General features: G+C 41.0%; 1 protein-coding gene across 2 annotated transcripts in view; it reads left to right on the plus strand.

Annotated features, from left to right (window-relative positions):
- Window positions 1-368: 368 nt before the first annotated feature.
- The window catches only part of BEST3 (bestrophin 3), a 34,973-nt gene continuing 21,184 nt past the window's right edge, over window positions 369-14,157 (plus strand). The window contains exons 1-4 of one of the 2 annotated variants that reach the window (XM_032421025.1): window positions 369-751; window positions 2,305-2,475; window positions 5,592-5,686; window positions 6,151-6,384. In XM_032421025.1, the coding sequence (XP_032276916.1) occupies window positions 2,324-2,475; window positions 5,592-5,686; window positions 6,151-6,384 (481 nt within the window). In that variant the 5' untranslated portion in view covers window positions 369-751; window positions 2,305-2,323. Of the gene's footprint in view, window positions 752-2,304; window positions 2,476-5,591; window positions 5,687-5,864; window positions 6,385-11,868; window positions 11,925-14,157 lie in introns of those variants that run through there. The other variant, XM_032421024.1, reaches the window with a different exon arrangement.

Below are 14,157 nucleotides of genomic sequence, written 5' to 3' on the forward strand. Positions count from 1 at the left end.
CTAGCTGCCCACGGAAGGATAACAAATGTAATGAATCCGTGTGCTATTTTCCACTACACTAAACCATCACACATAATAATTTTCTATGCTCTTCTAAAATATGCACTTGCACGCACATGTGCACACACACTCACACAAACATACATGCTTGTTGCTTTTAATGGAAGAGCATTCTCGATACCTCTCAAACGAGTGAAAATCTTGTTTATATTCTCGTCTGCCCCAGTTTATGGCCTCACAAAAACTCGCTCTTCATCCTAAGCACACACAGACTGTCCCAATTCCCCTTTTTGGCCAGTGAAGCCTCTTCAGAACACTTTAGGGGACAATGGATCTTTCTTCCTTGATCCCAGGGTAGAATCAAAATGAAAATAACAGACTTCAAGGGCCCAACCTCCTTCACGTCACCTCCGACTTCTCATTCAAAGGGGTACTTTGGGCGGCAGGTGGAGTTGTAATTATAGAGTAGAAAAAAGCTACATCAGCAGCTGTTGCTTCTGTTTGTTCCCGGCTATAACTGTCATCAGTGGGCAAATTGGCATAAACAGGCCTCCACAAGTGGAAAAACATTTTAACTCCTGGACTCGTCACACTCCGGGTCTTCTCGATGGCCAAAGAAGGAAAGAAAATCTGAGTGTGCATGAGCGAAGCGTGAAACCGAGCGCAACACCGACCTGAAGGCTCCTCTTCAGGGGGAGCCTGAAATTGGAAGATTTTCTTTCCTGTCGGAGACTCCAAACCCAAGAAATAGGTTAGTGCACAAAGAGTACCCATGCATTTTCATTCTGACCTCTACTCTATCTGATCTTAATTTTTCAGAAGGCTGAAACAGACGGGTGAACTGATAAAGAAAGTGGAGGACTGTTACCTAAAACAAGGCTGCCCGTGAGAACAAATTATGAAATGGGCTTAATTTATTATGCTCCTGTCCCCCAATTTTGGCTGTACTCACATTAGACAGATAGACAAGGTAAAGATGGGAAAATGAGACTGGTTTTGCGGCATGGTTCCTGTCCTCTTGTAATGCCACTTACTTATGCCAGGAAGCCCCGGTTTCTTTACTAACATCAGTGATGTCAAAGGCTTAAGTTTGTGAATATAGTGCCAGAGTTTTATTTCTTTAAGAGAAACAAGGCAAATTAGAGTTGGATTGTTTTCCCACCTCTGAATAAAGACAGGAAATTTTCTTGTTTAGATAAAACGTGTGTTGCAGGCTACTTCATGTAAGAAATCTGCTAGAGGATTTATTTCCTGTGCCTAGCCCAATTCTACCTAAAACCTCCATAATTTCCATCTAAGTAGCTCTATAAGACCCTCCTCATAGATCCTTTTGAAGCAAAAAAGATTTCAAAGAAATTTCATGTTATCTGTATATGCTCCACGTTAGAGAGTGGTGGGGCAGGATTCTCACACAAAGATTAGTCAGGGCCATCTCAGAACTTGAATGTTTACTGTCTTATTGAAAAGCAATGGAATTGCAGAGAACTCACTGGAACTAGGCACTGGGGTCCAATTCTCATCCTACTCACATCTATGGAACAGATCCAAGTAGAGAGAGCCCAAATAATGACCTCCTTTTGGTCAGCTCCAAACAGAAAGTGAACCTCCCTCAGTATTTTATGCATGACTTTTCCTTGGGGAAAGCACACCTATCCTACTACCACGGCAGCCCTTCCTTGTAAAGTGTACACAGTGCTCGCCGTGCACTCAGAGCCCCACTGCAGAGGTACCCACATCCAACTAAAGCCACCAAAAGTGACCCATGAATTAAATTCCCGTAAGAGGCTTTCTTCTTTTCAACAACATCTCCTGATTTCTAAGAAGAGAGCCATAAGTTCCCCTTAGGAAATTTAAGGATGAAATAAATACTTCTTTACATACTTTAGCAAATAAAGACCCAAACAGTAAGTTTGGTCAGTGCTTTTGAGAATGTCAATTAATATAGCATACCGATACCCTAACTCTTCCCATGAATTAAGAAAATATATGACAGGTGATACCACAATATATTTCATATGTATTTGTTCATTCAAATATTACCGGGTGATGACTATAAAACCTGAAAATAATATTTAGAAATCGAGGCAAGTTCTAATATCACCCTTTCCAAAGACTACTTTCCTCCCCTTTTCTACTAAAAGATTTAGCGCGGAGATGGTGCTTATCTCCAAATTCCAAATCGTTTACAGAGAAAGGCAGAATGGGGAGATGGCTGGTCAGTGGCTTGAGTTTCTTTGAGACATAGACTTACGCTGAATCTTAAACATTGCTTTTTACTTGTGTTTTGTCTTCTTGCTCTTCTAGAAAAAAAAAGCTCTCCAAGATGACTGTCACGTACTCCAGTAAAGTAGCAAATGCCACTTTTTTTGGATTTCATAGGTTACTCCTCAAGTGGAGGGGCAGCATCTACAAACTACTGTACAGGGAATTTATTGTCTTTGCTGTTTTTTACACGGCGATAAGTTTGGTGTACAGGTACCTTCCTTTGCATGTCTCTTATATGGCCATCAAATATCATGTAAGAATACAGTCTCAAAAATCTGAGCCTTTGGTTGCCGCTGACTTTTGCATTATGTAACCTCCTCCTTTGCATGATCCTCTCTTGCCTTCTTCAACTCAGGACAGAGTATTTTAATCCACACCTAACCGTGCGTAGGATGCTAAGTAGACTCTAACTATCATATTCAGGTGGCTCTCATTCCAGCCCCATGTTAATCGATCACAACGAGGGTTTAGTCATGCTGCCAGAGCTTTGCTAGAGGTACAAAAGGGAAGATTTATATGTAAATCGTCACTCAGTGATGATTTTGAATGGTAAAGGCCACAGATGAATAACCATTTGTGCCTATCTGCTATATCATTGATAATTTCAGTTTATGATTTGACAGCTTCTAGCAACTACCTACAGAAGTAACGTGTTCGTGAATGGTGTATATCAGGCAGCTTTCTTTTGCCTGGAATGACAAGATCTTATCCAGGATGGTGCCTGCCAATCTTACCAATACCTCAACTAAACCTGAAAACTAGTTTATTTATATCTTCTGAGTTCGGGGCATGTTACATTCACAACAGAAGATGTTTATTCTTTATAACATCACAAGCTATGCCTGTCAGACTGACAGAAAATTTGAGCAATATCATGTCCAAGAAATACTTTCATGTCTAAAATTATAGTCTTAATAAAATTTTATCAGTAATACCAAAGAGAAGTTTTATGAGTTTTTAAAATTAAAATTGCATACATTTCTACTCTGGGGAAGTTAAAACTTAAAAAAGCTGAAGGTTTTTGAGGCTGTATTTCCACCTTTTCTATGTACTTGAGTTTGTTCTTTCCTGCATACAGATGAACAAATTTGTATTATCATTGCTCTTACCTACCTTCTTCTTTGCAGCAGCAGGACTCCATCTGAAGAAGAGGGATAGTAATTTGGCCAGCTGATAATTATCAAAAGTAGAATAGGAAGAGCTATTTTGCTGCCTATCAAAAGTATCTGTAAAGGGAAAGTTTTATTTACAAACCTCTAATAATCTTTCAGATGTGTCTTATAAATACAATATTATTTGGACAATTTATTTTTGTGTCACCTAATTCTTCAGAATATGAAATGGTGGAAGGCACATGATGTTTCAGAATAATTGTCTCATTAGTTTATTTTTACTAATGTGAGTTTATTGCTGCTGCTACTGCTGCTTAGGATAGAATAGCATTCAGAGCAGCTGCATCGTAGCCAGAAATGCTCCATGGGGCCTCAACTTTTGCTCCAGGATCTTATTTATACCCCACAAAATTGTATGCATATAGTCCTTCTAAAGACCAAAAGTGCTTACATTTATAACTATGACCAATTATGCGAGTCATTCTTTGTTTTTTCAAGTTCAACTATAAAATCTTGTTAAAATAGATGTTTGATCTTGATTGAAGGTATACCAAGATCTATAGGCTGAATTTACCAAAAAAAGTCAAACATACTTGTAGAAAAATATAGACGTAGTGTCATTCTCATGTGTACTAATAATCCTAAGTTTTAAAATTCTATTATAAGCAAATAATTATACTCAGCAAAAATCGTAAGACAAAGCCAGAATTCATTTCTTTGATTATATCTCTTTTTACTTTTGGATGAACTTGACAAAATCATCATTTTAGTACTTTCTAGCTAGTAAACTTTCTATGTAGCTAATAGCTGAATATTTTTTCCTCTGGCCAATTATTAATAATAACAACCCCTTTATTATCAATTAAGTATGACACCATATGTTAAGTAGTTGTATATATAATATATTCTTTAAGCCTCATAACATTCCTAACATATAGGTATTATTATCCCCATTTACCAATGAGAAAACTGAGGCTCAGAGAGATTTAAAAATATGTTCCAAGTCCAAATCTGTAAGTAGCAGGTCTGGGATTCAAACCTGGCTTCATCTGATCTTATGGTCTGTGCTTTCCACATTTAAATCCTTTTTGACCATTTCTATTTGAGTATCAGAAACTGTTCTGGCTGTGACTTGTCATTGGCATGACCCTGATGGGCCTGTGTAACCCATTCCTGACTTCAGAACTTCTGACACTTCCTCCAAAGCCGAGGCGGGAACTCCAAGCCCACCCTGCACCCCAGGCCCCTCTGTAAGCACCAGCTCTTCATCTGCAACTGATTGGTGGCTCACTATTACCTCATTATCCCTCTGCTTCCTGTATCCAAGTTCTACTGCCTCAAACAGGCCTTTGGCACATGTTATAATGGATTTCCCAGGGATTTCTTCCTCCCTTAGAACAGCTGTTCTCATTCTTTCATGCAAATTCATCTGTGTTGCTCCTCTTTCTAGATCTTGGCCATTACTATTAACCTGCCTTGAGACCTTTCTTCTGACTCTGAATCCCCTCCCTATAATATAAACATCAATAATAGTTTCATTAAATGAATTTCTGTCAAACAATACCAGAAAATGAGTTTTGGCCAGATCTGTAATATAAATTTTTATATTTATATTATGTAACTACAAACCCACCAAATATAGTAATAAAAATTTTTACTTCTAGTTATATCTGTGTTGTTTTATATTTTAAGTAATTGTAGGCTGTAAAATAAACAGTTATATCCTTTGAAGTACAGCACATATCATCAAGAATGTGCTAAGTAGCATATTCAGGGAAGAGTAAGATCAAGATGTCAAATTTAGGGTTATTATTTAGTAATTAACCTAATAACTGTAATTCACTTAATCAAGACACTTTTTTTAAGCCTACCTGATGAATAATTGAAAATTGGACTCTTTCATGGGGTATTTTGCTCTAAATCCAATGTACTCATCACATAAAAGCTTAAAATATAAAGTATCTAAAAATAAAAGTTAATAAACCCCACTGTCTAATGGCCAATAACATTTATGTATTAAAAACATTGGTACTTGAACCATTCAGCAATTAAAAACTTTTGAGATACGTCAGCTTAGGTAGGAAAAAACGTTATTGTTCCTTAAAAAAAAAAATTACAATTATTTGTGCTTAATTGTTTGCACTGAATATCACTTGCAAAGCAGGTGCAGAAGTATAATATCATAAAGGGCTGTGCATTTTATTTTTGCTCCAGATTGTTACTTACAGGAGCCCAAAAACGTTACTTTGAAAAATTATCAATTTACTGTGACAGATATGCTGAACAAATTCCAGTAACCTTTGTGCTTGGTAAGTATAGGTCACACGCAGAATGCAGCCACACAGCTGTCTCCGTTAGGATGACACGGATGACTCTGCATGGGAGTGTGTCCAAGCTGGGAGGCATGCCTGAAAAGACACTGCTTTGCAATAGAACCCCAACCACCCGCAAGGTTTGCCTTCAGGGCTGCTTTGGCTAAATTAACACCAAACAAGTTTGAGGTCATCATTTGTTATTGGACAATCAAGCTTCCTCTTCACTAACTGTCCATTTTTGCTGTCAATATTTGAACTCTAATACCCACTTACTGGGTGCTATGGCATTGCCAGGCACAAATTACTTAATTTTTTTCTTTAGAGGGCAAAATCATAAGATACGGATAACAACGTATTTTTACACCCCAATCCCTAAAAAGGCTGAAATTCTGCTAAAAGCATCAGGGTCAACATGTCTGCTGTAAGAAATTGCTTTAGAGTTTCCTGTTATTTTGCAGGGTTTTATGTTACTCTGGTAGTGAACCGATGGTGGAACCAGTTTGTGAATCTGCCCTGGCCAGACAGGCTGATGTTTCTCATCTCCAGCAGTGTTCACGGAAGGGACGAGCATGGGCGCCTGCTCAGAAGGACATTGATGCGCTACGTAAATCTCACGTCTCTGCTCATCTTCCGTTCTGTGAGCACCGCTGTGTACAAAAGGTTCCCAACGATGGACCACGTGGTGGAAGCAGGTAATTCTGAATGACTTTGCCCTCCATGGACTGCTCTCAGCCTGGATGGGAACCTTCAAAATTCCTCTGAAATTTTCTTTTATTTATTCATTCATTCAAGAAACATTTATTGATAACCTACTATGTGCCCAAAACAGTCTTAAGAGGCAAAAATGAGTAAGACATACTTACTGCTCTCAAGAAGTTTACTTGGGGGCAAAGGAGGGAAAGTAGCAAACAGTCAACTTCAAGTTAAGTGGCAAGGAGTCACATGGCTTTTAGGTAAATATACCGTAATAATAATTACCATATTTATTAGAACCATTTTAATATTATCTGACCTTTTCTAGCACTGTATAGTTTATCCATTTTCATAAGTATTATTTCATTTGGACCTCAAAAAATAAATAAATAAAACATGAGAAAGGTAGGAAGTAGATTCAGAGAGGTTGTGACCTGCCTTGGATCAAGAGCTAATTAGCGGAAGAGCCAGAATTATAATTCAGGCTTGGAACTCTTAAGTTAATATTTTTCCCAAAACCTAAGTAGATTCTAGTAGGAACCAGCAATGTGAGTTTTCACCTAGGCACTGTGGCTCTGTTGTCTCTCTCTCTCTCACTCCTCCAAATAGATGGAGTTGGGGGTGCCTGGCTGGCTCAATCTACAGAGGGTGCAACTCTTGGTCACGGGGTTGTGAGCTCAAGCCCCATGCTGGGTGTGGAGATTACTTAAAAAAAATCTTAAAAGAAGGAATAAATGCAGTTATTCAACCTGGGCTCCTGGACACAGTATGCTGAGGACAAATCATGTTGGAAGGATGGTTCTCTTTGGTGTGTTAATATTTAGGAGAGAAGCTGTTAAAGCAGCCCTCAATGGGATGCGGATTAAATGAGATCATTGTTGGCAGGCACTGAATAAAAGTTGGTTGTTGTGCTGGGTTGTTGCTAGTCAATCTGATAGTTTGTTGGGATATATTAATGAATACATTTTTAAAAACCATGAGATGATTCTGCCTTTATATTGAGTATAGTCTCAAATTAGGTTGCTGTATCCCATCTCTTTTTCTGAAATGGCCTTGAAAACAGATTTTTTAAAAAAAGATTAGTATTCTGGGGCTTTTTTTGGAGGTTTTTATGCATGGGCATAACGAGCCTCCTTCTGACTTCAGTGACTCAGCTGGTTTGTGTGGAGCCTCCGACGGAGGACAGAACTGACGGAGCCAGGAGGGGCCAAAGCCTGTGTGGGCTCCTCTGTGGCCACTGCTGACATCACAGGGAACATGTCCCTACTGTTCTCGTTCACTCCTCAGTTTCTCACAAAAAGCAGAAAAGGCGGTAGTTGGACAGCTTGTGCCCCCAGGAACATAAAGTTTGTGCACTGGGCAGCGGGGCCAAGGTTCCGAACCACTGCCCTTGAAGCTGGGGGAGCCACTCCAGAGGCCGGGTCCTTCCTGACTGCCCACGACCCACCACACTGAGGGGTCACCCACTCTGTGGACTGGCAGCCGACTCACCAGACCTCTGTTCCTTTCCCCCACAGAGAGGGCTGACTCAGTGTGCACACGGGCTCAGTTTCCAAGCTCCCCGAGCTGGACACATGCCTCCGCCACTGTCTGACTGTCCTTGGCCTGTGCCAACGGTTCTGGGAAGAACAGGAAGTTCAGGGATGGCGGAAAATGTTTGGCAGAGCCCCTGAGCCCAGAGCCAGGGCACCTGCTCCGCCTGAGGGCAGAGAGGGCTGGTAAGTAAAGCACAGGGGCCCCAGAGGGGCTGGGGCAAAGGCTGGAGGCAATGTTGAAAGCGCAAGAAAACCTACTTCTTGTCAGGTGACTTTCCTACATAAAATCCCCTCTCAGAAAAAGTACATGTTCTCAAACCTCAGTGCACATTAGATATTATTAAAAATCAATATTGCTAAAAACGCAGATCCAAGATACCACCCCCAGAGATTCTGATTCAGCAGATCTGGGGTGGTGTCCAGGAATAAATGGATTTAACAAGCCCCTGGACACTTTGAGGCAAGGAGTGCCTGGATCACATTCTGAGAAACAATGGGTTTTAAGGCGATCAGAGTTTCCCTCTAACCTCTGCGCCTGGCTTCACGGAGGGTCCCCGCTACAAAGATTCAGGACTGGCCAGGAGGAACTGAGTGAGAGGGCAGAGAGAATGAAGACCAGCATCTCCTTCTGAAGCATCTGGCAATCCCTTGGCCGGAGCTGGATGAGCTAGGTCACTCACCTGCTAGTCCCCCCAAACTTTCCTTGCTTTTAAGTTCGACAGTCAAGTTCCAATAGTCTGGAAAATTAAAAGGACCAAATGCACCCCATGGGGGTAATACATATGCTCTGATGTTACAGGTTAAATTTCTCAAATTAAAAATAAAATGGTTTCATTTCTGCTCACATGAAAAGAGAAATAATAGAGTGCAAAATAATATCTATCATGCTAAAAATTCCCTAAACTGGTCTGTTATCAGTTATTTACCAGAGGAGCTGTAACAGAAGCGTCTCTATCATTTTGCCTATTGGCAACAAACCTGGCCTGGAAAATTCCAGTCATTCCAATCACCAGCCCTGGAAGATGTCACTCAACCTAAGTCAAGTCAGGTGCACAATCCAGACCTTCGCTGATTCAAGCGATGGCCTTAATTGGGTGTTTGCACTATGGAATGAGACTGAATCAAAACATTTTATCTGGTGTTTCACAGTGATCAGGAGAAAAAAATATTTCTCTCCAAAATTACTCACCAGAAGCACAAAAATAGGTAATGGGAAATTATCTACATTCCTCTAAAAGAAACGTTACTAAAGCTGTTGCTAAATCTGTCATGCATTTGCTTATTCTGAGTGTATATGATATGCCAGGCACTGTGCTGAGCACGGGAGCACAGCTCTAAGTGAGAATAGATCTGGTCCTTGGCCTCGAGGATCAGTAAAAATTGCTACAAATCTTTGCTCACATGAATCATTTTCAGAGACAAGCACAACTGTATTTACAGCTGAACTTTATATCTCTACATTACATTTCTGTTTCTCCAAAATCGTTTCCTTCTGTGCTTGGTAGCCCATAAGAGGGATTAGAAAACTGTAAAATTTGGGGTGCTGGAGTGGCTCAATCAGTAAAGTGTCTGATTCTTGATCTCAGCTCAGGTCTCAATCTCACGGTCATGAGTTCAAGTCCCACATTGGGCTCAGGCGTGAAACCTAGTTTAAAAAGAGGGAGAGAGAGAGGAAAAGAAAAACAGTAAAATCTGAGGAAAGGGCACTGTTCAGTTTTCTTAAAGCCCCAGAATCATAACGTGAAGTTCCTGGAGCTTCTTCTATAATGAAAGAGCCTGAGGAGACCCCATCAAAATTTTTATCGGCACTTAGGGTTAACAGACATTAATACAACTAAGCAAACTCCCAGTTGTCAAATGGCTGTTGAAACATAAATTCTACCTTTAGATTCACTGGCCGGAAGGCTAGCCCCATACTTAGATCATGTAACCTGTGATCTTCTCTCACTAAGCGAAATCAAATGGATGTTGTATAGTATTGACTTTCTGCCCTGTGGTCTGCTGTTCAAGTTCTTTCGGACGCATTCCATGGCGCTGGGGCTCCTTGGTCTCTGTGAAATCTCTAGCTACTCAGCTCCAGAGAGATGACCAAGGGGTTGGTGGTATTCATGGCTGTGCCAGTTTTTATTCTTGGCTGTACTTTCACAACCTGAGTCAGTTACCCCTATAGTCTCACATGATGTGCCCAGAACAGACAGAATGTCATCCTGTGAGTGAAACTTGACTCACTTATGCACACTTGCTCTACACAGGAGAGAAAGTGCACGGCGGAGCTAGCCCTACTTGAATTAATGCCATGGATGGGTAGTCTCAGCGGGTCAGTGCCTGAAGATCCCACACAGTTCTAAAAGTTAAATCAAGGCATCCACTCAATGTTTCTCAAAGTATGATCGTAGACTACATTTATTTATCAAGGGTACTTTTTTTTTTAAAGATTTTATTTATTTATTTGACAGAGAGAGACACAGCGAGAGAGAGAACACAAGCAGGGCGAGTGGGAGAGGGAGAAGCAGGCTTCCCGCTGAGCAGAGAGCCCGGTGGGGGGCTCGATCCCAGGACCCTGGGATCATGACCTGAGCCAAAGGCAGACGCTTAACGACTGAGCCACCCAGGCGCCAGGATCAAGGGTACTTTAAATTGCACGTTCCTGGGCAGCTGGTGGAATTGGAATATCTGGGGCTTAGCACTTAAGAATCCCCATTTCAAACAAGCTCCCGGAAACACTGTAGGATGTTTGACCCACGCCGAGAATGTTAAAAATGGCACAGCCATTCTGTGCACTAGGGTAGATGTTCCTAAATTTTGTTGCAATTTGAAATCACTAGGGGTCTTTTAAAAATACTGATGCCTGGCTCCCACCCCCAGACATTGGGATTCAATAGGTGTTTGATTCAAACTGGGCAGCGGGAGTTTTAAAAGCCCCCCCGACCATTCTAATATGCAGCAGAGTCTAGGAAGCCCTGTACCAGAGCATAGAGCACACTATTAACTCCTCCAACCTCACCAGCAAGTCACCTCGGGTCTAGTCACTCAGGGCAAATGAAATTCTGGGCCACCTGGACAGGTGAGGATTAAGAGCACTGATTTGGGGGGTGTTATTTCCTCTGTGTCCTGTGTAGAAGGCAGTGAACTATAAGGGGACAGGGATATGGCTGAGTAGAGATGTTTCACCCATATCAGGAAAAGAGAGAAGGTTCTCTGTCTCTGGTCAGCATTGCTATCCTAGAAACTGATTTTACTCGACCAAATCCTATTTCAAGCTTTTCAAACTATGGGTTGTAACTCATTATTGGGTTCTTTTTTTTTTTTAAGAGTTTATTTATTTATTTGACAGAGAGAGACACAGCAAGAGAGGGAACACAAGCAGGGGGAGTGGGAGAGGGAGAAGCAGGCTTCCCGCTGAGCAGGGAGCCCGATGATGCGGGGCTTGATCCCAGGACCCTGGGATCATGACCTGAGCCCAAGGCAGAAGCTTAATGACTGAGCCAGCCAGGCGCCCCTCATTATTGGGTTCTTAAATCATTTTAATGGCTTGCAACCAACATTTTTAATGGAATGGAATGGAATAGAATAGAATGGAACCGATCAGAAAATATCAGAGAGCACACCAGCTGGAAGAAACAATCATTGTTTGGGAACCCCTGTGGTTCATGTTTAAAAAAAAAAAAAAGAAGTCTGACATCCTGCCCGTGCACAGCGTTTTCACAATGTGATGCCATCTCTCTCCCTCAACCTCTCTTACCTCCCTTTGATTTTTCCAGTTGACAAGGATTTCTAAACTTCTACCGTTAAGTTTAAAGGAGCGCTGTAGTTGAATCAGTGCTTTGTTCCACTCATTTTGAATGTACAGTACAGAGATGAAAATGAGCCAAGCACACTGCAATCTTCCTGAAAAAGTCATCTCTCTGAGAAGGGCTCAGATGCTGAATGCACAACTTTATCTTTTAGAAAGAACTGGCAATAAACCCATTCTGCCTTCAGGTTCTGAGATGCCGAGCTTTTAGTTCTTCTGCTAATAGAGTCTCATTTGCACTTGCACACTCTGCTTTAAAAGCAAAAGACATCTGCCTCAGAAGCAAAAGACATCTGCCTCAGCTTCAACTGAGGCAAAATAGACCAACTGTACAGCAGATGAAAATCTATAAAGACTGGATAATTGTTTATCAGGGGACTTAATTAGGCCTTTGGCTTGAGGGCAATAACATTTTGCCTTAAAGTAGGAGGTCCTACTTTATCAAATCACAATTCAAGTCGCCATCGTGTGGGTGTGTTTTACTCTGGTTTGAAATATTAAGGAGGTTTCTTGGGATAAGTATGAAAATTGCTGAGCAAAGCTGAACTGGCCAGAAAGCCAGAAGGAAGAGAAAGCAAGAGAAGCTCTGGGCAAATGTAACAGCAAGATAAAATAGCAATGTCAGGGCTGTGGATAGGGCCCAAGGGTACATGGCATGGAGAGTGACAGGTCAAGGTCACAGGGTCGTGTGAGGACCAGCCCAATTGACAGGACTACCAAACTGTGGCAGATCAGTGCCTGTGGATCACACAGTCCTAGAGATGAGGGAAATGACCGCATTCTGAGAAAGATCACTGGTCTCTGGTTACAGTGGCCTAAAGTCCTGATAAAGGTAGCATTCCATTAAACGTTCTTTCAACTGATTTGACCAACAATCTATATATATTTCCTTGTAATCGACCAATGACTTGATTTCCAAAGACAGGGTTAGTTTAGATAAGACGTGTGACCCTGCGGGGAAGAGCAAAACCACCGTGCCTGTGCACTCTTGGAAGACACATTAATGTCTGGTTTGTCACCCATCTTCCATGGAGCCTAGCAAAGTACTCTGTACCTCTGGGCTGAAAAATTAAAAATCACCAGCTTTCCTTGTTCTGCATTTCCCCTTCCAATTGGTGGGTGTGCTACCTAGGGGAAGAGCTAACTCTAGCTTTAGGGTCTGCCCTGAATAAACCCTCACTCTGCATAGTTGCGTTCTGCTAAAAAGCCAAGAACTTGCCAGCACAAATTGATCCATACTCTTGAATAAAAAATAAGCAGAGGTAAAGTTATTCTTTGGTCAAATGACAAAGATTGCAGCTAGTATATAAATGGGATAATTTTTGAAAATTGCAGTATAAATCCCAAGAATATAACTGCTAGCCAATGGATATGAAATGTATGAGAATAGGCTTGCAGGTAAAGTATGAACCACTGCTGCAAATCTTTAAGTATAGATCCAAGACAGGTCAAGTTTATTAACTTCTTGTAACAAGGTTCAGTCATGCTCTGCAAGTCTTTAAAAAGAAAAAAAAAAAAAGCAGAGTATCTAGATCAGGCAACAACTTTGAGATGCACTGAGAAACGAGAAAAGAATGATCAGGCTCATTATTTTTGACATCCAGAGGAAGCCCAATTCCTCAGACACGGGCAGAACCCTTCTAAGCTAATATAAATAACCTGAGCATTATCTAAAACGAGTCTCCTGTTGGTAAATATTGGCTTTGTCGTTGATAACTAGGTTTACTTCAAATACTGAATAAATAGAATCTTCATTTGGCGAGGTAGTGATTTTCTCTCTCTTTTTTTTAAGATTTTATTTATTTATTTGACAGAGAGAGACACAGCAAGAGAGGGAACACAAGCAGGGGGGGATGGGAGAGGGAGAAGCAGGCTTCCCACTGAGCAGGGAGCCCGGACACGAATACGAGGCTCCATCCCAGGACCCTGGGATCATGACTTGAGCCGAAGGCAGACACTTAACTGACTGAGCCACCCAGGCACCTGCATCATTATTTTTTAATAGCAAAAAACTTAAAACAACTTAAATGTCTATTCAAAAGAGGACTAGTTAAATAGAACATTGTATATGATTAACCATTAAAAACAATGATGTTGCTCTGTATATATTAACAAAAAAAAGATCTCCAAGATGTAATCAAAAAATAGAAACAAATGACAGATATGTATGTAGTGTAAAGCCATTTGTGTTCTTAAAAATTAAGCCTGTACGATATTTCTCTGGAAAGATACACAATACACTGGTCATAGTGATTCCTTCAGAGAGGGAAACTGTGTGGCTGGGAAAATGAGACTGACTCTTCTTATTAATATTCTTTTGGCCCTTTTGGGCTTCTGTACCATTTGAATAACTCAAAAATTTTTTTAAAAAATAGAAAGTCAAGCGTAAACTGCAAGCTTTTAAAGTACATACTTGAGAGGCGCCTGGGTGGCTCAACTGGTTG

Source organism: Phoca vitulina, unplaced genomic scaffold (assembly GCF_004348235.1).
Source record: "Phoca vitulina isolate PV1807 unplaced genomic scaffold, GSC_HSeal_1.0 scaffold23, whole genome shotgun sequence".
NCBI lineage: Eukaryota > Metazoa > Chordata > Mammalia > Carnivora > Phocidae > Phoca > Phoca vitulina.